Below are 25,374 nucleotides of genomic sequence, written 5' to 3' on the forward strand. Positions count from 1 at the left end.
GTAAGTTCCAGGTCATTTAGACAAAACACACACACACACACACACACACACACACACACACACACACACGAACGCACGCACGCACGCACGCACCCCGAATCTACAATTAGATTGATCTGAGAATTTAAGATATTTTTATGGAGAGAAATTTGGCCTGAAAACAAGAAAGAATGCTGAATCTCTTTGTCTTTTTGGAATCTGAAGTCACCATGCTGTCCCAGTGAATGCTGAGAGCACACTGACAGGCCAGGGACTTCTAGGAATAAAGAAAATGGGAGCAGTGGTGAAAAGTGAATGAATTACAAAGACAGAGAGAAGGATCTACAGTGGGAAATAGTAGAACACCATTAATATTTCCTAAAATATCAGTGACATGAGATGAATACGGAAGTGGGTAACATGGGGGGCACAATGTATCAGGAATAGATGGAGGATAGGAAGCATCTTGCTCAATGTCTACATTAAATGTGAGGGACAGAGACAGAGAGACGGGGAGAGAGAGAGGAGAGAGATGACAGCAACAGAGAGAGAGAGAGAGAGAGAGAGAGAGAGAGAGAGAGAGAGAGAGAGGCATCTTGAATGGTGTCACTACCATACTTAGAAGGCAACTAAAGATTCAAAGACTGTGGATAAGGTTCTTAAGTGCCATGAAGACATGACACATACAACAGCCAAACCCTGTGTTCAAGATAATGGCCACAGTCCACAATTCTAATGAGGAATTCTGAATCCAAAACAGGAAATATACATTTATGGTAAACACAAGTAGATTAGTAAAATGTATATTCTCCTATTACATCCTAATCTATAATTTTTCTAAGTTCTATGTCCTCGTCTTAATCATTTGTGTTCTGTATTACAGCTAGCCGAAGTATCCCTTTGAAAAAAGTACTGACAGATGTGAACTCAGTTCTAGGCAAGTTAAAAGTTATATAAATTTTAAAACCCTAAATTTTAATATCTCATGTCTTTTCAATAGCACATAAATACACAAGCAAGGGAGGCATATAAACAAAACCCTGGAGTCCTGTCAGTGTACTGCATCCCTCATCTAGACTAGCAAACATGCGGCCCTTAGTTCAAACCCTGGCACCTATATAAAAGCAAGTTGTGAGGGCACACTCTTAATCTTAGTACTGGGAAGGTAGGGCTAAGTGGATCCCTGGGGCTTTCTGGTAGGCCAACCTATCATACTGTATGAACTCCAAGCCAGTGAGATACACTGTCTCAAAATCTCAAGGTGTATGGCCCACTGAAGGACCCCAGCTGAGGCTGACCTCTGACCTCCATGCCCACACATACCTGCACATGCACATGCACCCACAAATATACCCACACATGCATATACAACAGACAAATAATTTTTAAATAAAGTGTAATAAAATAGCTTCTCTCCCCAGAGTGAAACGTGTTCTGATTGTCCTCCTGTTTATTCTGCTTTGAATAAAGTCTCTCTGTGCCTTTTTTCCGTAACAGTTACATTGTGTAATATAAAAACATGGACAATTTTCTTCCATGCCTTTTGCTGTTTAGATATCTCTTCATATTGCAGACTATACTTACCATTTCTGTTTTTTGAAGGAGAAAAAGTTAATATCAAAGATGTGAAAACTTTTGTGGAAGATACTGGGATAACATTGACACCCAAAGAACAGGTGGAACTGATTAAAAATCTACCAGTTGATGGTGAGCATTTCAAACACTGTGAGAGTATTAAAGAAAGTCCAGTCAGTGTTAAGACATGTATAAAAAGCAAATTTTATCTTCTGATATAAGTGCTGTATCCTAGGATGGTGGTTGTTATTGTTGTAGTGGTGGTAGTGGTTGGTGGTTGGTTGATTGGTTGGTTGGTTAATTGGTTGGTTGTTTGGTGGTTGGTTGATTGGTTGGTTGGTGGTTGATTGGTTGGTTGGTTAATTGGTTGGTTGGTTAATTGGTTGGTTGGTTGGTTAATTGGTTGGTTGTTTGGTGGTTGGTTGATTGGTTGGTTGGTTAATTGGTTGGTTGGTGGTTGGTTAATTGGTTGGTTGTTTGGTGGTTGGTTGATTGGTTGGTTGGTTAATTGGTTGGTTGGTGGTTGGTTAATTGGTTGGTTGGTTGGTGGTTGGTTGATTGGTTGGTTGGTGGTTGATTGGTTGGTTGATTGGTTGTTTGGTTAATTGGTTGGTTGGTTAATTGGTTGGTTGTTTGGTGGTTGGTTGATTGGTTGGTTGGTTGGTTGGTGGTTGGTTAATTGGTTAGTTGGTTGGTTAATTGGTTGGTTGGTTGGTTAATTGGTTGGTTGTTTGGTTAATTGGTTGGTTGATTGGTTATTTGGTTGGTTGATTGATTGGTTGGTTGGTTGGTTTGTTGGTTGGTTGGTTTTGTTTTTTTTCCAGAGCTGCCAAATTTTTTTCAAATGACATTTTTCTTTTTTTTTTTTTTTTTTTTGGTTCTTTTTTTTGGAGCTGGGGATCGAACCCAGGGCCTTGCGCTTCCTAGGCAAGCGCTCTACCACTGAGCTAAATCCCCAACCCCGACATTTTTCTTAACACACAAAGCATAATTTTGTTTTTTCAGCATCTCTCTTTTCTTGATTTCCTATGATTGGAGATGAAAGCCAACATTATGTACCATTTCACCCTTGTAATGAAAGTTGACTTGGGAGATGTGAGGAGGAAGTGAGGCTGGTGGGAAGAGGAAAGTGGGAGAAACAAGGAAGATAAGAAAAGAGAAGCAAAGAAAAGATGTGTTTGTATTCCTGTGTGATGTTTGCAACAAATGACTAGATATTTCTGTTCAGTTAAGCATGTGCTCTAAAAATGTTCTCTGTTCCATGCTTTGGTACTCTTGGGAAGGCAAAATATCAAATATAAGTCAAAACAAAGAAGCCCCTGACTGAGTTGATGGCTTCACGCTGTCTCACCGAGTTGCTGGTACCACTTTTCTGTGATATGCGTGTGCCCCTGTTTTTCAGATGAAGGAAACATACATGAGAGAAGATTGATAGATGAGCTGAAATCTTTCGGAGGTGAGGAGCACAATGAGAAGAAAGAGAACAAGAGTCCTGGCCTCCTACCTGTGCCATGCCCTAGTCGACCTCTGATAGAGACCACTTTTCCCACACTAACCCCATACTTACTCTCCTGTCTTCACAGCCACCGTTTCCAAATAGTTTTTCATTTTCCTGACGGTATTGGCTCTTGACAAAAAGTCAAATTCAAATCTGGCTCCACATAGAAAATGTGAAATAAAGAATTGGCTAAGGCGGGGGAGTGGTCATTAACTCAGCAAACTAAAGTGAGCTTCCTAGTCCCTACCATTGTAACTGATGGAACAATGGGTTCCTTGGGATTTTCCTCTGGACTGAGAAAGGGTGTTTTCAGTTCCCTTTCCATTTTGGCCATGTCTGTGCACTGTGAATATTTGGGTTGTTGACATTCTGGCTGACAGCCATAATATGAGGGATCAGTGAAAGTTAACTACATTTGTTTGGTATTCCTGATTCTTTCTTTAGGTGGGACAGTTAATGTCAATAACATGGAAAATGTTCTCGAAAATTTGAAGATCAAGCTGTCAGATGAGAAAGTAAAAGAACTGTCAGAAAACCTTCCAGCTGACTGTAAGCATATGGATGTTATCAGACCTTTCAGGGACTCTTACCCTTAGGCACTTATGCCTGTGGCCTCCAGAAGCATCATCTGTTTGATGCATATATATATATATTAAAGAATGATCCAGACCATGTAATAGCACATTTTGGTTTAGTATATTTTCACTAATTTTGATGTATATGATATATGTGCTACAGTGTGTTACAGGTGACACATCTTTATTTAAGGGACAGTGAAGGAAAACAGCCTACGACACTGAAAAGGTTGCTAATTTCATATTAATTACATCGTTTCAGTTTCTAAAAGCTATGTCATCAAACTATCTATTTCTCTACCTTGTAATATATGTACTTCTTTGTCTGTTATTCCTAATTTAAGGACCGCCCACAAGAGTCTTTCCTGGCCTCAACTCTTGGATAGACTAGCAATTTTAAGCTGCAATGTTTTTTTCTTCTTTTCAAAAGAATCAGACAGGAGAGAACAGACTCCCACAAGTTGTCCTCTGACAACTGCATGGTATGGTGACATGTGCACCTACACAAATGTATACACAGTAAGAGTTTGAATGAGAATGGCCCCCATGGATCTTATGTATGAATGTTTAATTCCCAGTTAGTGGAACTATCTGGGAAAGATTGGGAGGTGTGGCCTTGTTGGAGTAGGTGTGTGGCCTTCATGGAGTAGGCATGGCCTTATTGTAAGAAGTCACTGGTGGTAGACTTTGAGGGTTCAAAAGTCCATGCTAGGCCCAGTCCTAGTTGTTCTGCCTATAACTTATGATTAGATGTGATCTCTCAGCTACTGCTCCAGCGCTGTGCCTGCCTACCTGCTGGCACACTCTCTGTTATGATGGTCTTGGCTTAAACCTCTGAAACTGTAAGCTAAGCAAGCTCCCCTCCACCCCCCACCCAATTAAATGTCACAGCTCCACAAGTTCACTGAAGTTTAAAACCATAACTAAGTTATTAGTGAAGTTTTGTATAGATAAACTCAGTCAATATTTTTTATCCTCTGTCCTAGCACCTATAATAAATAGTTAGCTCCCTTTCTGTGACCTTTGGCTAGTTGTTTTACAACCTCTTGGAATGTGCTCTGAGTAGGAGAAAGTCTGGTTACTCTCTAAGAGCAATTAACGGTGACACCTGGGAGACTGGCAGAGCTCTCATTGCAGTTTTGACTATCAGAAGAGGACCTAATAGCAGTCCCACTGTAAAAGAGTGTAACAGTCACTGATATAATTTTAGGAATTCTTATAGGATCATAATAAGACTTAGGAAGTCATCTATTTGTCTATACAGCATTGCTACAAGACAGTACATCTTCATGGATCTGCAGAGATCTGCTCCAAAGGGGTGTGTTATTACTTAGTGATTGTTATATATTTAATAATAACAGGAAAAGCATATTAATAGCGGGAATCTTTCCTAAAAAATGAACTCTCCTACAGCCTTGCTCAATAAGAATGAACCTGTCACAGATTATATATTAATCCAAAGCAGACTATCTCAGGAAGATCACCTGCTAGTTCTTAGCTTGTCCCATTATGGTTCCTGACAGTAATAGAAATAACCCCCTGAGGAAGAATGGGATCACATAGCAATGCCACGTCCTTTAGTATAAGAAATACCAATAATGGGCAAAGTTTCTAGTTATTCTTTTTCTTGTCCTGAAATATCCTACACCTTTGGGCTGAATGATAGCTCAGCAGTTAAGAGCATGTGTTGCTCTTGAAGAGGTCCAGGGTTTGATTCCCAGCACCCACATGGTCCCTCACAGCCATCTGTAACTCCAGTTGCAAAGGATCTGATGCTCTCTTTTGGGCTTTGTGGGTCTCGCACACACATATAATGCACAGACACACATATAGGCACAGCACTTACACACAAGTTTTTTTTTTTTTGAAAAACGAAAAATTAAATATGCTACATCTTCACTTCTAACAAGTTGCACTGATTTGAGGACCTCGTAGTAGATAAACTAAAGAGACAAGTCCCGAAGAGGAAGATGCAAATTATACACAAAGATTAAGATTAGTAGTGTGTACATGCATGCACGCGCATGCGGGGTGTGTGTGTGTGTGTGTGTGTGTGTGTGTGTGTGTGTGTGTGTGTGTTGGGCAATGTGTGCTATGATGAGTATGTAGATCTAAGGACAACCTTTTGGAATCTGTTCTCTCCTCCACCTTGTGTGTCCCAGGAATTGAACTCAAGTCATCAGGCTTGGCAGCACGTACCTTAGTCTACTGAATAAGGTGGAAGTTTTGAAAAAAAAAGAGAGAGAGAGAGAGAGTAGATGATGATATTACTAGGTAACATATGGCAAGAGTAATTTTCCTCGTTTCACATTCATCTGTGTATGCCATTATGCTGTGATTTTTTTTAAAAATCGTAAGAAAAAGTCCTATTTAAAGTCCTATTTATCTCTGCATTAGTGCACAGTTATGTATAATGTAAATTGTGGCCTTTTGCAGCTTCTGGGATGACCAATTTTCAGACAATGCTGAAAGAAATAAGAAAATTGACTGGTAAGCCAGACATTTCGTAAAAGATACTACACAAGAGCTTCACGCTTACATACATTTTTTTTAAATTGAATTTTCTCAGCTGGCATGTAGTAATTTCAACATTCTGGAGGCTGAGGCAGAAGACTTGCTACAAAGCCAATCTGGATACTTAGCGAGTACCAGACCAGCCAGGGCTGCACAGTAAGATAGTTTACCCCAGTAATCCCAGCATTCAAGAGGAATACAGGAGTTCAAGGCCAACCTGTTCTCCAGTAGGGAGTTCCAGACCAGCTAAGGCTAAATAGAAGGATCCTGTCACAATACATACCTATGTAGGTGTGTGCAAATAATACACATATATATTACATGCATACACTTAAAGTTTTCTTATCTTGTCATTGGCTTCAAAATTTTTAACTGGCATGAAAATTATATTTGTTTAATCCATTTTGGCAAAATCCTGTGATGATATATATGTACAACGAGTTCTACACTTATTTGGAAACCTCCTGTTGTTGTAAAATTATAAAAAAATAAAACAGTCTTTTTACCTGTTCTAGGTCCGGCACTACAGTGTCCCAAGATCTCTGCTAGATATCTTAGTCTCACCCGCTTTGCTCCATCCCATATCACACTGCCAAAGGCCTCTCTCTGAGCCTGGCAGCAATCTCTCTACCCATCCAGTTCCCAAGGCAGGTTGCCACCATGCCAGAAACACACATCCCAATTCCGTGGCAGTTCAGTGTCCCAGCTGCCACACACTCTCTCACACTTAAATCGCCACATGAAAGAACACACAACACAATGACCTCTGATCCAGTTGATAAGATATAATTGCCCACCTAAACATGCAAAACCCTATGCACATCCATCCTCAAGAACATTCAAACAACCTGTAAGTACACAGAGTGGAATCTTAACGTCAGCTTCCATGTTCTCTCCGCCACGGCTTCTCTGCCGCCTTCTCCTGTCTTCTATTCCTGTCTACTCCTCTTCCTTCAAACTTTTCTCCCACCATCCTTCCTTCTCGTCCAATTCTATCCTCGTTTATTCTATCCTGTACCTGCCTCACCTGTATGATGACATCATCCTACAACCTCCTTTTTATTTTATGCTGCATTTCACCATGATAGCCCAGTCAACACCAAGCATCATTCATCCAAAATACTTAACATCTACTCTAACTCAGAAAATGTTAAGACACAACTGTGACAGTATGACTTCTGAGGTCATTTACACCATCACAAATGCATAATTTCTACGAATTTGAACACATTTCCATGTGTTTTGTACAAACTTAGTTTTGTCAGCCAAAGTCAGCAAGCAATTTTCACTTTTATAATTTCCATTATTTTTCCCTAAAGGAGGAAAGATTGATGCTAAAGTCACACAAAAAGTGCTCGGAAGCATGGGCATAGAGCTTACAGATAAAGACGTCAGTGACCTGCTGAAAAGGTTGCCTGTTGCTGGTAGGTACTGTGTGAACCCTATGGGATGTATCTTCATGTTTGTAAAAACTTCAGCATGAGAACATCATAAAAAACTAACCCCTGCCTTGCCCTACAACACCTAGAAAACTCAAGCTGTAATTAGGAAAGCATGTGTCTTTGGCGTTTGAATTTGTTTTGATCCCTGCCAGCATCTTTAAACTAAATCTTGGCATTAAAATCTTGGCGTTCCTGGCTATGGGGGATAGCTCAGTGAGTAAAGCACTTGCTGTCCAAGACTGATGCTCTCAGTTCACACCTCTGGAACACAGGTAAAAGTTGCAGTGCTTGGGTCTGTAATCTTGGTCCTTCTACAATGAGATGGGAAGTGGCGATGAGAGATTCCACAAGAGTCTCCAGAACACCCAGCCTGGAATAACAGTGCAACATCAAACAAGACAGATCCTGTCTTAAGCAAGATAAATGGTTGACATCATCCAAAGCTCTACTCCACCCTACACACACACTGTGACAAACTGCCCATTCATGCACACATGCACGCACACACACACGTGCACACACATACACACACACATACACACACATGAATGCATGCACATACAAACACATATTCATGCACACACAGACACACACACACACACATACACAGATAAATATTTTTAAATAGTGCCAATACCTTAAGATAAATAAAGCTTAAATAGAACAAAGAGAGAAAAGGATGAACGAACAATAACAAGGAACAAGAAAGAGAGAGCCGAGTGTGAGGAAAGACATCCATTAGCTTCACTTTCAGAATTTTGTCCAGGGCTGGGGAAGTCTCAGTGGCAGGGCACTTGCTCAGATATACAAAACCTTGGGTTTAGGCCTGAGCACTACTTGAAGGAGGACGAGAAGGAAGGAAAGGAGGAGGACAAGAGGAACCTTGGAGCTTAGATCAGTGTAAGCCCTAGGCTCAATCCCCAGAGAGACAAAAGTCGTAAAAAAATATATTCCATATTTCACACACTTTGTAAAGAAGTGTTTGTAGACATGGGAACTGTAGATGTATACATTTTAAAGGTAAATCTTTATAATCGTCACTTAAAATCATATCCCTCTGTACCACTTTTACCATATACATCATTTTCTCTAATTATAATCGCGTCTTGTTTTACAGAAGATGGGAAAATACTTAAAAGCGTATTACTTGATCATGTAAAGTGGCATTCTGGTAAGTGATATCTCAGCATGGCAATTCAAACTATAATCTGTAGTCTTTACCTTAACTTTAAAAAAATCGTGTCATTACACAGTAATTAGGTGATTTGTTTTATTTTCTCTACTTTTAAAGATCTTTTAGATGCAACTATACCGAATGTAGTTTATAGTCTTCTGACAATAAAAGTGTTTCAAATTCTGTTTGCTGATTAAGGATGCTAGTTGTCTGATGTAACTTATCAGTTCATCTAAAAAAATATAGTTATAGTCTATAGAATCAGTACATATAATGAATATATAAGTAAAAACTTACATAACTCCTCTGATACATAATTAAATAAAGTGCACATAACTCATCTGATACATAATTAACTTTTAAATATACATTTCTTGCACACTAAAGAAAGGACCCTCTGGAGCAGTATTGGCACATTACATGCATGTTCAGCTTCCACAGTGGCTGCAGCCCTGAGAGCTATTTGTCACCATGCAATGGACTGCATCTGTCCGTGGTAACTTAGCCTCTGGCTCCTTCCTTCCTAAGGGTCGAAGTGTCATGTCTCCAAACTGGGCAACATTCTAGAAGACTTGGGCTTCGATCTGGAGGATGAAGAAATTGAAGACCTGACAAACCGTCTGCCAGTTGAAGGTGAGGGTACTGTTGTGTCTTCAGAGAGCCTCTCCGCTCCCCAGACAAACTTCCAGAAATGCTCTTGGGAAAACCTGTTATCCCAGATTGTGATGCCTCGGTTAGAAAGGAGCTGGAGGGGTTTGCAACCAAGAACAACAAGATCAACCAACCAGACCCCCCCCCAGAGTTCCCAGGGACTAAACCACCAACCAATGAGTACACATGGAGCAACCCATGGCTCCAGCTGCATATGTAGCAGAGGGTGGCCTTGTCAGGCACCAATGGAAAGAGAAGCCCTTGGTCCTATGAAGACTCAATGCCCCAGTGTAGGGGAATGCCAGGGCAGGGAGACAGAAGGGAGTGGGTGGATGGATGGGGGAAACACCCTCATAGAAGCAGGGGGAGGGGGAGGGGGAGGGAATAGGGGGTTTCTGGAAGGGAAACCGGGAGAGGGGATAACATTTGAAACGTAAATGAAGAAAATATCCAATTAAAAAAAGAAATAAAAAGATGATTAAGAAAAACAAAACAAAACAAAGAAATGACTCATCTGTCAAGCAAGGGGGATCCACTTACAAACCCTAATGCCACTGAGAATATTTAATGACCCTATGCCAGAGAAAATAAACAAAGGATCATTTCAACAGGAGAAGAAAGGAGCAAGAGCCAAGAATTGATGCTTAAGAGAGCCCACCACTGTTCCAGAGGGCAGAGGCTTGGTTCCCAGTGCCCAGTACTCATGGTTACCTATACACGCTCCTGTTCCAGGCATCTGACTCCCTCTTCTGGCCCTCAGGGGAAAGAATTAAATCCATCCAATCACCAGGAGGCTCAGGAAAGAAAACATACCTAATCATCCTAGATTTAATTGATAGTGATGTGTATATATCCTGTGTAACATGATGTTTTTAAAGTTTACTTATTCAATAATTAAATCTAGCTAATTAACAGATGCATCACCTCATACAGTTATCATAACAATATATTTATTTACACTTTTAAAAAGCTGCGTGTGGTGGCACATTGCTTTAATCCCAGCACTCAGAAGACCGAGGCAGGAGGATTTCTGTGAGTTTGAGGCCAACCACAGCCAGGCCTACACAGAGAAACCCTATCTCAGAAAAAAAAAAAAAGAAGGAAGGAAGGAGGGAGGGAGGGAGGAAGGGAGGGAAGGGGGGAGGGAGGGAGGGAGACTAAACAAATAATCATTAACCGTGTCACTTGCTGTGCAGTTGGCTTCTTGACACTGGCTCTAAGCACGATTATGCATCCTCTGACTAGTGTCCTGCTTCCAGCTTCAGGAGAGCAATGTTTTCAGTCTACAATGGGAGAGAGCAGTGTCTGTCTCTACTCATCTCATGTAAAGTCCTCCAGTTCACCAGGGGGTTCTCCACTGCTCTCTCTCGTCTATTGTGAGCAGTGTTGGGGTGAGCATCACAGCGCACGTGAGGTGATGCATTTGTTAGCTAGCACAGAACCCCCTTCAGTCCTCCGTGCCTTCCTTCGACCCTCTACTGAGCTGCGGGGTTGTTGGTCCAGCAGTAATTCCATGTTTTGGTTTTCGAGGAGCTTCCGTGTTGCTTTCCATAAGGGCTGCACTAACGTTACTCTCACCAACAGTGTGTAAGAGTTCTTCTCTCTCATATCCTCAACAACAATGATGGTTTTTGTTCCTTTAATAATAGCCATCCTGACTCCAGTTAGGTGATATCTCATTGTGATTTGACTTACATTTCCTTGATGGCTAGCAATGCCCAGGGGGTTTTTTGTTGTTGTTGTTGTTGTTTTGTTTTGTTTTTTTGTTTTTTGGTGTGTGTTTTTTTTCCATATATTTAAGCCAAATCTATTTAACACCGTTATAGTGATGAGATAAAGTTTACTGCTTTCCTGTGGTACCAAACCCTAGACTGAGTCTGACTCCAGGAACTAACCTTACATTAATTTTAAATCAAAGTCTTTTTTCATTTAGACCTGATTAGAAGGGAGGTGAGTTGCCAGCACATACAAGCCACAAGCTTATCTAGAGAAAATAGCAAATAGGGTAGCATGTATGGCTCCTACTCTTGCAGCCAGATCGCTAGCCACAATATTGCTGGATTTGTTTTTCCTGGCACAGGGTTTCTCTGTGTAGCCCTGGCTGTTCTAGAGTTTGCTCTGTAGACCAGGTTGGCCTCAAACTCAGAGACCTGCCTGCCTCTGCCTCCCAAGTGCTAGGATTAAAGGTGTACGCCACCTGGCTGCTTTTCACAATCTGCAGTGCTAAGGTGATCAAACAGATTGCTCTGGTATTCTAAAGTGGAACCAGCCAAGGGAAAGATCAAACAATGCTTTGTAAATTTCCTAGCACCAAGGCACATAGACACGGCACATCCTTCTGCGCTGTATTTGTTTATCACATTCAGAGCTTCAGTTTTCTTTTTTTTTTTTTTTTTTTTTTTGGTTCTTTTTTTTTTTTCGGAGCTGGGGATCGAACCCAGGGCCTTGCGCTTCCTAGGTAAGCGCTCTACCACTGAGCTAAATCCCCAGCCCAGAGCTTCAGTTTTCAATCCCATGTTCATCTGGGAGAGAAGATTAGTGTATTAGCAGAACAATTCGAATTTCTGTGTTTTACCTCATAGTGTAAGGTCTTACATTTCTGGGTGTGAGTCATCATGCCTGGGTCTTATGTGCATTTCGAGTGCCTGGGTCTTATGTGCATTTTGAGTGCCTGGGTCTTATGTGCATTTTGAGTGCCTGGGTCTTATGTGCATTTTGTCTTTGCAGATGAAATGGTCAAGATGAGTGAAATGATGGAGAATGTGGAGTTGCTCACAGGTCAGTGAAAGGCCCTGGGGCAAAACGACTTTCAGTCACAATATTCTGATGAAGTTTACACTTTACACTTTTTTTACAAACCTCATTATGGGGGCTTTGTTTAGTACATTAATTTGTTAGTCTTACTGATATATCAATAATACATTTTACGCACCCCTGTGAGATGGCTCAATAGGTAGAGACACTTGGTTCTAAGCTTGGTGACATAAGTTTGGTCTGGGAAACCCATATATTAGAAAGAACTTATTCCTGCAAATTGTCTTCTGACTTCCACGAGGATGCCCACAACATAATAAATAGACAGACAAAGAAACAAATAAAGTAAATGTAATAAAAGATAAAAAAATTTATCTAATAGTTCAAATTAGTTTCCCCCCAAAACTGTTACATTTTTCTATTGTTGTAGTATCCTGGATTCCCCTGTGTTTTCCTTCTCAATGATTTAAATTTAGTTGCACTGTTCACACAGTCAAAATAAACCCAGGTAACTATGACAACTGGAAAAAATAATGCATTGTCTTATTTTTGGGAATGAATCTCTTTATTCTATTTTATCCAAAATATCTATAGTCATTTTAAGAATAGATCACCTCATCATATTACCATATAGAGTAAAAATAGCATGCAGAGGGGAAGGCCCCATGAGGACCCACCCCTAACGGAAGAACCATTGGCAGTTGTTAGCCAGTTGTTGAGAGGGAGAGTGAATTCCCTTCAGTGATGTGGTCCTTGTTCATGCTCCAGTAGATGGTGTCGTGCATACATGTGTATATGGGCAGTAGTAATCCAACACGGGGGGGGGTATTAAAACGAACAAACAACAACAACAAACAGAAGAAAACAACATGAATTTGGATAGGGTATATGGGAGAATCTGAGATGGAAATCAAGGTAGGATATGTTCTGTATGCATTGTATTTACACATCTAACTACCAAAGAGTAAGCAAAACATTTGAATTGGCATTATTTATCTATAAAATATGTATATAGTCATTTATACCATAGCCATATTGATCTATGACCTCCATGTCAGAATTTTGATTTATATTGATTTTCACTGTTGCTCTTAGTGAAATGAGCAGTGATCCACCAGAGAGGCTAACCAACAACCACACTGGTAGAGCCAATTGCACGGTTTTTTGTTTGTGTTGCTTGTGCCTCTGAAAAGTCTCTTGGTAGCCAAGTCAGGGATGCAGAGTTCTAAAGGCAAAAACCAAAAGACCATAGTTTATATCAAAGTTAAATGAGGTCAGAGCAACCTTAAGATGTTTGTTCCTGGCAAAGCATAGTAATTATGTTAGACAAAACATAAATTATTTTTCACTTATATTTTTTCTAGTTATTTTAGTTTTAAAATTATTTTGGTTAATATATCTGAACCATGGTCAAGGGCTTGGAAATCTCAAGTGTGTTTCCAAAGGAAACATGGGCACTAGAGAGGTGGGTAGAGGGCTGAGAACTGTCTAAGCAAACCCAAAATGAAGTTAGAATAAGATGATACTCCTTAGGCATCTCATTAGAACTTACAAAATATTTTTCTGTCTAGCATTGAATAATTTATGTCTTTTTTTTAATATCCTCATAGACTCTTGACTTAGGCTTTTGACCATCCAACCCTGCAGGTAAACTTACATGACACCGTTTATAATCATTTTGCTTTCATTTCTATTTTTTTCAAAGGAAAAAAAGTGAATGCTGATCAAATAGGTGATGTTTTGGAAGACATAGGGATAGCTCTCACACTTAAGGAACTCTGGGACCTGAAGAAGACTCTACCAATTACCTGTGAGCATTTCCAATTCGAACTCAGCTTCGGGGAGGCAGGGGTTGAACATGTGCATTGTGGGGGCTAGCTTGGAGTCATTGAGTATACATTACTCATAAGTTTGCATTCAACACATATTGAGTATGTCATAAATGATAAGGTTAAAGCCACAAGTCTTTGCTTCCATGGAGACGATTTGACATAGGGTCTTACTCTATTGGGACTGAATTTGAGAACTCCTTAAGAAAGAAATTAATTCATGAATCGAGATCTGACTACAAGTTTTTGAGTTGGGACATTAGTTCTGTAATGTCTGATAACCCTGAAGCACGAAGAAATTAAGGACAGGAGAGGAAGCAAGACGAACGGAACATGTTAGATCAGTATCAGCCTAACAAAGTGGGACATTTAAAACAGCCAACCCTTCACGTTATTGGTAAAGCTAAGTTGAAGAAAGTTGTATGTATAAGACTGAATACACCACATCTACAAGGTCACTGCCTTCGTGGTGGTGGTCCACAGTCACGTTATGGGTGCCAGTACTGCTTGGTCTGTGACACTGACTGTGTCTTCTATTACAGCGGATAATAAAGTGTACCAGAACCGATTGTTGGATAGTTTAAAAACTTTTCACAGTGAGTAACAAGTACAATGCCAAGTAAAACAAGCCTTCAAGTTTGTTTCTTTCTGAAAAGTCAACTTATTACTTAATGGTAGCCATAGCCTGTTTCTGCTCAGGGTTTTTCCACCGCACTCCTCTGTCTCTCACGAATACTACAGGCCATAGCTCCATTCTGGCCTTCTCCCACCTAAGTTGCACTGATCCTCTTGCCTTGATCTCACAACTTGAACATGGAAACATTTCTCACCCCTAGTGTTATAGTCTATAGTTTATCAGGATTTTTTAACCGCACTTTATGTCTTTTATTTTAAATTTATGGAGATAATCTGACAGGTTTCAAACCTGGCAGCCACAGTTATGGTTGCTTCTGACATCTCTACTATGGATAAGGAACAGCTAACAAGCCTTGGCCACTCCTGTTTCGCCAGACATCTACTAAAAATGTTGGCAGCATGTCTCGTGACATGTATCCTTTCACACCCTTCACCCCCCCCCCGCCACTTGCTTTTATTCTTTCTTTAAACATTCACAGCCTTGCTTTCTTTTCACCTGTATGACCCAATCCCTGGAACTAAGTAGAATTTTAAACATTGAAGTGTAATTTTACATTTTTTTCTTATTTTGTCTATTCCTTTCTCAAGGAGGAAAAGGTTATACAAATAAACTAGACAGCATCATGGATCACCTGAACTACAATGTTGAGGAAAAAGACATGAAGGAACTACGGAACTACTTGAAAGTCGACGGTATTTTATTTACCACTATGACTTCCTTTAAGAGGAATCACAGAACTCTTCTGGTAGACTCTCTAGGGGGATTCCCAGTCAAGTGTACTTAGGAAGAAAGACACACTCGTGGAGTTATAATCCTCTAGAGCAAAAATAGAGCTTCTGCCAAGTGTGGTAGTACACACCTTTAATCCCAGCTTTGGGGATGAGGGTTAGGAGCAGAGGCAGGCAGATCTCTATGAGTTTGAGGCAAGCCAGGGTTACATAGTGAGTCCCTGTCACAAAATAGAGATGAAAGAAAGGAAGAAAGAAAGAAAGAAAGAAAGAAAGAAAGAAAGAAAGAAAGAAAGAAAGAAAGAGAGAAAGGAAGAGAGAAAGGAAGAGAGAGAGAAAGAAAGAAAGAGAGAGAAAGAAAGAAAGAAAGAAAGAAAGAAAGAAAAAAAGAAAGATAGAAAGAAAGAAATATAATATTATTATGTTATATATTAATAGAATATATACTCTATTAATCTCAGTATTGACAGAAGACTGATAATGGTACTACTAAACTTACATTGAATATCATAGGGAAACAGTAGACGTTACTGTGGTAGCTGGTAGAAAAGGTCAGATACTGATGGGTGAGAAGGAAAAGGGGTTCTGGGATTGTTTCACATATAACACACAGTAAAAGGCATCATGTTTTCCTTCAGCGAATATAAAACGAAGGTCAGATGGGTTAGAAACAGAAAGTCAGGGATTCGTGCCCAGAAAAAGTTTACCTGTCACCTAAAGTAGTACATTTTGGGTCCAAATAATGATTTAGAAGAATATCCAACTTAGCATGTTAATTCACCTTCTTTAAAATTCTATTATATGATTGCAGGCAAGGAAACAATTCAGAAAGCAGCCAGTACCCCCTGAGACTATGATGACAACTTAGAAAATCTCATAGGCAAACAAGAAAAATGTGGTCTGTGTCTGACTTATGCTTTGTTTCAGATACTGGGAAGTTTTCACTGAGCTCCTTGTCAAATGCAGCCAATTTGTTTTCTGGTGAGAAGTAATGATGGAAAGATTTAAAATTAAGATGTGTGTGTGTGTGTGTGTGTGTGAGAGAGAGAGAGAGAGAGAGAGAGAGAGAGAGAGAGATTAACATCCATTGTTCTATAAATAACACTAAAGCCTTATTCATCAATTCAATTATTAATAACATGGATGCTTTATATGTGCATGGCTATGTATATGTGTGTCTATGTGTGTGAGACATACAGAGAGAGAGAGAGAGAGAGAGAGAGAGAGAGAGAGAGAGAGAGAGAGAGAGAGCTTCTTTCCCATCTTACTGTGGGGTTGATTATGACGCACACCACTGCGTCTGGCTTCATTACATGGATTCGGGAAACTGAACACAGGTCATCCATCTTGTGCAGCAGGTACCTCTGCCCATCTCTCTGGCCCTCCGCTATAGCTTCATTGCTATCTGGTTCTAATATTTCCCCATCCTTGTCCTCAGTCCCTGACAATATTCTTTCCTCTTGGTCTAATTTATTAGTTATTTTTCTACTGTGTTTTTTTATTTGATTCATTTGGGGATTTTTATCATTTCTAGTATTATTTTCTTATCAAAATCTGGCTTTCTTGCTGACTTCCTCATCTTTGATGCTGAATTTTTTTTCCAGGTCCTGAATTTCCTGAGTTCATTCATCTGCTTGTTAGTGTACTATTCGAGGGCATTTTTTTTCAGTTGCAGGTTTTCTTAATTTAATTTTTTTACTTTACATCTCACTCACTACCCCACTCCCAGTCATCCCACAGTCCTTCCCCTGTACCCCCTGCCCTCCTTTGGGTGGTGGACCCCCCCCCTGGGTTTACCCACTGACCCTGACACTTCTGTGAAAATAGGTATCTGTGAAAATAGGCTCTTCCTCTCCCACTGAGGCCAGACAGGGCAGCCCAGCTAGAAGAACATATCCCACATACGGGCCACAAGTAATGCAATAGCCTTCACTCTAGTTGTCCAGGACCCAAATCGAGTTGCAGATCTGCTACATATAAGTAGGGAGGTCTATGTCCAGCCTATGAATATTCGTTGGTGGTTCAGACTCTTGGGAGCCCAAGGGTATATGTTAGTTGATTCTGTTGGTCTTCCTGTGGAGGTCCCATCCCCTTCAGGACCAACAATCCTTCCTCATATTCTTCAGTAAGAGTTCCCAAGCTCCATCCACTGTTTGGCTGTGGGTGTCTATATCTGTCTGAGTCAGCTGTTGGGTGGAACCTCTCAAAAGATAACATACTCCTGTCTGCAAGCATAACAGAGTATCATTAATGTTAGGGATTGGTGCTTGCCCACGGGACGGGTGTCAAGTTGGACCAGTTATTGGTTGACCATTCCCTCAGTCTCTGCTCCCTCCCCTATGCAATTTTCACAAGTAAACTTTGAAATCATCTGACACTTTAGCCATTTCAATACCATTGATATGTAGCTTTTGCAAGACTCCTGTTGCCTTGACTTATCATGTTTCTTGTGTTTCTGTGTTGCAATTTGCTCCAGGAGCTTTGCCCCAGGCTGGGTCTTCTTTCAAAGGTAGCCAAGGGAGAGAGTGTTGGCAGGGGGCAAGAGTTGGTCTTGTGAGAGATTAATATTCCTTTTATAATATAATGTTTACCTGTCTACCTGTCTTGAATCTAAGTTACTCTGAGGCCAGAAGCTACAGTTCTCTGGCAATAAACAGTGGGGATTAAGTAAAGGATTAATTGCTGGGGCTCCTTTTTCTCTTGCCTGGAAGACTCCCCACTCACTTGCCAATCTAGAGGGAGGCTTGGAGTAATAAACCTTTATTAATCCAGTAGAAGAAAGTCACACTCACGAAAGGAAAAACTTTCACACAAGCAAATATGCATCATCACACATTCATTCATACATACATGTTCATACACTCTTATTGGGCCCAGATATTTGTCTCATACACACACACACACACACACACACACACACACACACACACACACACACACACACCCTATACTTACATGTGCAATATGAAGCAAAGCCCAAGTGCCAACACAAAAAGAACTCACTCATTCTGAATGAAAAATAAGCTTCAACCCTTATTGCATAGAGAAAGACAAAGCTTCTACCTATACACAAATCTATAAGGGAAAGCCCTGTTTTTGTCAATAAGAAGCCCGCCAGCCTTCTGTATGCTTTCTCTGCATCTTTTCTATTCTCCTTCTGCATCTATTTAATTCTGCTCTCTTCTTACCTCTCCTCATCTGCCCAGCCCCTTATCTCTGAAATGCTTCTATCCTAGTCTCCTTCTGCCTACTTAATATCATCGTCCCTACTTTTTTGTACCTTTTCAGGAGAACAGATCACATAGTAGTTCAAAAGTTCACAGCAAGTTCAAACATAAATTCAAATCATAAACTGAATAAGAAATAAGAACAGGGATGTTTACATTAAGACTAGTTATCTAACTAAACATGATCTGTCACTAGCTCCCCATGTTCATTGAGAGTCTGAAACTATAATTCTTATGTCTAAGTTAACATTGAAATTTTGTATAGATAAACCCAGTCAATATAGTATCTTTTGTCCTTGCACCTACAATAAAACATTCGTTCCCTTTATGATCTTTAGTTACTGGTTTTGTGGCCTAAAGGAGTGTGTTCCTAAGTTGTAAATCTGTATGCTTGCTATCCGTCTATGCAATTAGCCGATGACGTGTCGCAGAGTCCTAATTGCAGTTTTATATTATAGAGAGCTCTAATTTCAGCCCGTTTATAAAGGGCTCAATAATTATTGGTATAAATTTAGGAGATCTTACAGAATCCTCATTAGGAATTAAGAAATCATCTATGTGTCTATATAACATCATTGTAAGACAGTGCATCTTTGTTGATCTGCAAAATGTCTGACCACTAGGGTGGGCTAGTGCCCAGGGATTGTTGTATCAATTTAACAATGACAGGAAAGGCATGCCAATAGCAAGAATAAGCCCTGAGAGCTGCCCCTTGAGCCCTCCAAAGGCTCATTCATCCCAGTTCCACGGTGAGCCATCTCTGGAAGATCATCTGCTAGCCTTCAGCCTCTCCTAGATGGCTCCTCACAACCTTGTACATCTGTTAGTTTGGATATCTCTTCAAGTTTCATTTGGGAATAGTCTCATTGACCTAAGCTTGAGGGCTCAGTCCCAAATAACACTGCTATGACAATAAGAATACCAGTGCAAGCAAAATATAAAATCAATTAAAGCCAACTAATAAACTACCAATGTCCACAAACCGGGAAGTAGCAAAAACAATATAATGTGTTATGAAGCTAAGAGTTATTTAAGAAAATGTATAAGGAGGGAATAATGCAAAGGGAAAAGCATATAGGATGAGTAACAGGGAAGGAGAAGCAAGATTAAGTAGAGGAAAAAACTCAAGGAAGAATGTTATAAGAGGAGAAAGAATATCTAGGACAATTATCTAATAATAGAAAATATAAAAAATAAAGTTATATAAATGTCATAAGAGAATATAAGAAAACCAAGAACTAAAATAGGGGAGGGGCTTGGGAGTTAACTCAGTGGTTAAGAGCACTGGCTGCTCTTATAGAAGACTTGGGTTCAGTTCCAGTTCAGAACTCCAGTTCTGGATTTCCAAAATCCTCTTCTGACCTCTGTGGGCACCAGGTGCATGCTTGGTGCACAGGCATACATGTAGACAAAAAATTCCTACCATAAAATAGAAATAAATAAATCTTTTAAAGTACATAAGGGTCACCTCTCTGCCTCCAAGCCTAACAACCTGAGTCCAGTCTCTGAGACTCACACGCTGGTCTGGGAGAGAAATGATTGTTACATACCCCACCCCCATATATGTAATTTAAAATGAAATTTTCCTAAAGCAAATGCGGACTGGACAGACAGCTCAGCAGTTAAGAGCATTCACTGTTCTTACAGAGGATTCAGATTTGCTTCCCAGAGCACAAATGCTGTAACTCCAATTCCAGGAGATAGGAGTCCAGTTGCTGGCCTGTGGAGGCTCCTACAGGCACCAGTTATTGCGGTAAAAATAAAAAACGGCGAGACAATCCCCGTGTCCCCTGTGGGCTGGTTCCTCACTAGTTCCAGCTCCAGTGGGCCAATGAACTAGAGCTCATTTATTTCAGTGACTCCATGCTACCCCCATCTACTTTCTGACCCACCGTCCAAGAGCCATTCCAACACAGCACCCTGTCAGGCCGCCCTGCCCTCACTCACAGCACTCTTGGCTGGTTTCCACCATGCCAGGCATAAACATCCAAATTCCATGGCAGGCCCGGTGCATCCTGCCACCATACACTCTCTTGAATTCAATTAAGTCACCAAATGAAAGAACACATCATACAATATCCTCTGATCCAGTTGATAAGATAATTTGCCCATCTAGACAGCACAAAACCCTGTACACATCCATCCCTTAAGAGTAGTCATAACGACCTGTAATATGCACAGAGAGGAATCTTAACATCCACTGCCATGTTCTTTCAGCTGCCTCCTCCTCGCTCTGCCCTCCTCTACCTCTCTTAAACTTCTCCTACCCATCCTTCATTCTCATCCAATCACAGGCTTCATTCTATCCTGTACCTGCCTTCACCCGCATAATGACATCAACCTACACACATACATAAAAATAATAAATATTTTTAAAAGTAAATGAAGTAAAAAAATAATACCAAAGTAAGCAAAGGAGACATAAAAAAACAAAAAAGAAGAAGAAGAAGAAGAAGAAGAAGAAGAAGAAGAAGAAGAAGAAGAAGAAGAAGAAGAAGAAGAAGAAGAAGAAGAAGAAGAGGAGAAAAGGTGAGATGTTGCCCCAGCTTCTTTCTGTGTCCTTGAAAATGAGGCTGCCAAATGGACATAGTGGAGACTTGATTGAACTTGGAGGCTCTTGTATTTCCTGCAATGCTGAGCATGTATGGAACCAGAGAAATTAGCTTCCCAGTGAGAACTGACTTCAAAACACCAAGGAAAAATAAGAAAAACACTGTAACACACATCCAATTTTGTCTCATGCCCAAAGAGAAATAGGCCTCATGTAGAAATTATTTGAGGCTTATTATGTAAGCCCTGCATTGTAACATTTCACATATAACATTTCCTTTTAAGAGATATGCGCATGGCATTCCAACCCTAAATTACGTGTTCAAGCATTTGAACATGTTTTATAGAAACCGGAAGCTTAGCTGCTTTAGACGAATTAGGAGTTTTGCACAGTGGAGATACAGTCCACTGTGATCTCTAGAGCAACAAAAAGGAGGTGGGGGAGACTTACACTGTAAAGAAACTGTTTCAGTTATCCAAGTATTGTTCTCCTGAGGCAGCTGTTGGCCAAGGTCCTCCTGCCAACATCTTGAAGAATTAAACTTTTCCTCACAGGGAAACTGGACCAGAATGTAATGTAATGCCAATGTAATGAATGTTAGCCAGGGCCAGCCATCTTCAGACGAGGCCTCAGTGCCCCTCCCCACTGCTTGCTCATCTTGCCCTTCTCAGCTGCCCCAGCCCTCACCTTGAGATTGTCAATGTCGTTCCCGTATCTGTCTGTCTGTCTGTCTGTCTGTATCTCTGCCTCTCTCTCTCTGGAATAGGGTCTGTTTTTTGCTACCCTGTGTCATCTCCATCACATCCTCTGGACATGGGTTCCAGCCCCCATCATACCTGTTCTTTCCTCTGTTCTTTCCTCTTACTTTACTAGATTTATCATGCTTCCTTATTCCCTAATTATTTTATCTAATCTTCTCATAAAACATGTTATTTCCCAAGGTCTTGGGATCCTGTGAGCCTTACTTCCTCCCCATGTGCAGGATGACTTAAGTGTCTTCTGCACCATTGGCATGCCAGTCACGGCTGGTTTTAGTTTGTGCTAGTCTCCATCACTATTATGGGATGGCTTTGTTAGATGCAGTAATCTTATTTAGCAGAACTTCACCCCAGGACTTGAATTTATTTCCATCTTCTTCTGACTTTTAGACTTCCTGGTTAGTCTGATTTTCTCAGTAACTCTCATTCATCTAATTCATCTATGAAGGAGTTTGCCTATCACAAAGCGTGTGCAGAGATGAGAGGACACGTGTGAGAATTCTCTCTCCACCATAGGGGTTTCAGACAGGCGTGGTAGCCAGGACCCCTACCACTGAGCCATCTTGCCAGCCCTCAACACTGCGTTCTGTTCTCTTAGCGTTTTAACTCTGAAATGTCATGGAATGGTTCTACTTTGGACACATTTATGTGAGGGTCTACATGTCTCTGATGCCTGGATATCCCATTCTTTCCCTAGATTTGGGGATTCCTCATATAATTTGACTCTGTTTTATATCAATGTTGCTTTTACCCCTATGGATTCTTAAGCTTGAGCTATTGTTTGTGTCCCAGAGTTCTTGTAAGTTAAAGTCATGACTGTTTATATTCTCTTCCTTCCTTATTACTGTATGGATATAATTTCCCCGACTTTGCCTTCAGTCTTTAATACTCCTTCTGCTTGAATGAGTTTATCGGTGATGCTTTTCACTGAGTTTCTTTACTTGTTGTGACTTTTTATTTTCAAGATTTCTATTTGGTGTGAATTTTTAGTGTGTGTGTGTGTGTGTGTGTGTGTGTGTGTGTGTGTGTGTGCGCGCGCGCGCGCGCCTGTGTCTGTCTGTCTGCCTCTGTGTCTGTGTTTATGTGTCTATATACATGTCTCTGTGTGTATGTGTGTCTCTCTGTGTGTCTCTGTGTATGCATGTATCTGCATGTGTCTGTCTGTGTCTGTGTATGTGTCTATAAGTATGTGTGTGTATATGTGGGTTTAAGTGTATGTGTGTGTGTATGCGTGCCTCTGTGAATATCTGTATGTGTCTGTCTGTGTCTGTGTATGTGTCTATATGTATGTATGTATGTATGTATGTATGTATGTATGTATGTATGTATGTGTGTATGTGTGTCTGTGTCTGTGAGTCTGTGTGTGTGTGTGTGTGTGTGTGTGTGTGTGTGTGTGTGTGTATTTCACTGTCCTTACAGAGCTTTTCAGCCAAGTTTTGAATTGACTTCCTTTGAATCCTCATTGGAGTTACAGGTCATTTTTCAAGCAGACTTTTGAATTCTTTGTCCAGCATCAGCATTTTTATCTTTTCAGCGTCTTTGGACTTTATTTTTAAAGAGTTCTGAGCTTTGGAAAGAGATAGTGCCTCTTCATTTTTTTGTTGTCGTTCTTGTTTAATCTCATTTTGCTTTGTTTTTGTTTGTTTGTTTATTTGTTTGGGGTTTTTTGTTTTTTGTTTGTTTGTTTTTTTGTTTAGCTTGGGGTGTGACACAATAGTTAAGATAGATACCTTTCTCAGTCTTATGTGGGCAGTCTTCCCTGAAGTGTTAGCTACCATTGCCTCTCAGAACAGGAAGAAGACTACAGTGATAACTACTTAAGGACAAAGCAAATGTTTAAACACATTTGTTTTTAAGTGGTAATATTAATTATGTGCCCAACGAGGATCAAAAGACAAGAAGCTAGGATAGTCATATATAGTAAACTAGTAATTTACAAGTTAGTAAAATAAGGGAATAACTAATAGGAAGTGCGGGTGGGACTGGAGGGATGGCTCAGCAGCTCAGAGCACATACTGCTCTTCCAGGGGACCCAAGTGCAGTTCTCAGCCCCTACTCCAGGCTACCTACAACAGCCTCTAACTCCATCTCCAAAGAATCTGACACCTCTGGCCTCATCCAACACAGACAAATGCATACACAAACCCGCAAGTGGAGATGTAGAAAAGCAAAACAGAGAAGCTCATGAGATAAGGAAAGTACATATAAGAAGCAAGCAAGACAAAGAACAATTTTTAAATCAGTTTTTTTTTTTAATCTTGGTTACTAGATAGAAAACTTCATCTTCTGCCAGGCTTCCTGGCTTTGTTTGTTTGTTTGTTTGTTTGTTTGTTTGTTTTGTTGTTGTTTTCAGTTTATTTGGTGTGGGGGTCAGAGGGCAATTGGATCACACTAGACCTGAAAAGGACAGAGCCACTTTTCCCACAGGGAGAGGGCTGAACTCTTGCAGGTGTGAGTCGTATAGGAGCCTGAAGACCGTCCAGTTGGATGCACATATTTCACCAGACGCACCCTGCCAGCACTGCTAGGGTGGGGAAATGCTCAAGCATCTGGTGGGTCCCCACCATGTATCCCTAGAGCAGTGAAAATGCAGAGCCTAATCAAGCGAAAACCATCTGTGTGGCGGGACCGGGCAGGGCCTGGGCACTGACTCAGGGTACCTGGCTTTGCTTTTCTCCATTCTAGCCCCCACATACTCTCCGGTCGGCCATTTCCTACCTTGCAGTATTCCCAGATGTCAGGCCTCAGTTTCCACTATGAACACCTTCTGCTGCTCAGCCCCCATTTCCCACAGAGTAGACCTGTGTCCATGGATCTGTTTCCAAGTCCCAGCCAATTTCTTGGGCCCACACTGATTCTCAGAGTGGTCGCCAGCTTAGCCAGAGGGGCAAAGAAGACCTTTGAGGAACCGGAGTAAATCTACAGGGCTTTCAACTCCCACTGCTTCAGATAACCCACCCACTCAGTGTCTGGTGTCTACGTTATACATAGATGACAGAACTGTTTTTCTATTTTTATTCTTTGGAGAATAATTAATAGGGGGCCCATGAAGCTTACAGTGGTTCTTCTTTTCCATTTTGCTTAACAGCCCACTGAGGGGGGTTCTTTCACTACCCTGCTGTGTTTATTACTACCCTTGGTTTGTTGATTTTAATCTTAATTTTAACATTCCCTGACTTTACCTGGTTTCTGCTACTGTTTACTGCTGTGCCCTGTGTCTTTCCATGCCACCTTCCCGGCTCTCCTGCCCCTCACTGAATGTTCTAATCCATCATCTTTCTGCTCTTCATTCTTACTTCGTTTCTTTCACTGTTAAAGGAAATGCGCTTTGCTGTCAGCTCCTTCTTGTAACGCCCCATGGATAGATAAGCCTCATCGTGTCTTTAGCAATCTGCTACTATGTCTCTTGCAATTGTTTGTTTATTATCATTTCCTTAATGAAGAATCATTATATATGAGAATGTCTGTTTACTGGGTCTCTC

The 25,374-nt window shown here is 40.7% G+C and overlaps 1 protein-coding gene across 1 annotated transcript in view; it reads left to right on the forward strand.

The window, feature by feature from the left end:
• Efcab3 (EF-hand calcium binding domain 3) overlaps positions 1–25,374 on the forward strand; it is a 506,364-nt gene that overhangs the window by 394,314 nt on the left and 86,676 nt on the right. Inside the window, exons 139-151 of the mRNA XM_087572380.1 lie at positions 863–916; positions 1,582–1,686; positions 2,957–3,010; positions 3,497–3,601; positions 6,064–6,117; positions 7,461–7,565; positions 8,701–8,754; positions 9,286–9,390; positions 12,136–12,186; positions 13,868–13,972; positions 14,534–14,587; positions 15,216–15,320; positions 16,284–16,337. Of these exons, the coding sequence (XP_087428506.1) occupies positions 863–916; positions 1,582–1,686; positions 2,957–3,010; positions 3,497–3,601; positions 6,064–6,117; positions 7,461–7,565; positions 8,701–8,754; positions 9,286–9,390; positions 12,136–12,186; positions 13,868–13,972; positions 14,534–14,587; positions 15,216–15,320; positions 16,284–16,337 (1,005 nt within the window). The remainder of the gene's footprint in view (positions 1–862; positions 917–1,581; positions 1,687–2,956; positions 3,011–3,496; positions 3,602–6,063; positions 6,118–7,460; positions 7,566–8,700; positions 8,755–9,285; positions 9,391–12,135; positions 12,187–13,867; positions 13,973–14,533; positions 14,588–15,215; positions 15,321–16,283; positions 16,338–25,374) is intronic.

This window comes from Rattus norvegicus, chromosome 10 (assembly GCF_021556685.1).
Source record: "Rattus norvegicus strain SHRSP/BbbUtx chromosome 10, alternate assembly SHRSP_T2T, whole genome shotgun sequence".
Lineage (NCBI taxonomy): Eukaryota > Metazoa > Chordata > Mammalia > Rodentia > Muridae > Rattus > Rattus norvegicus.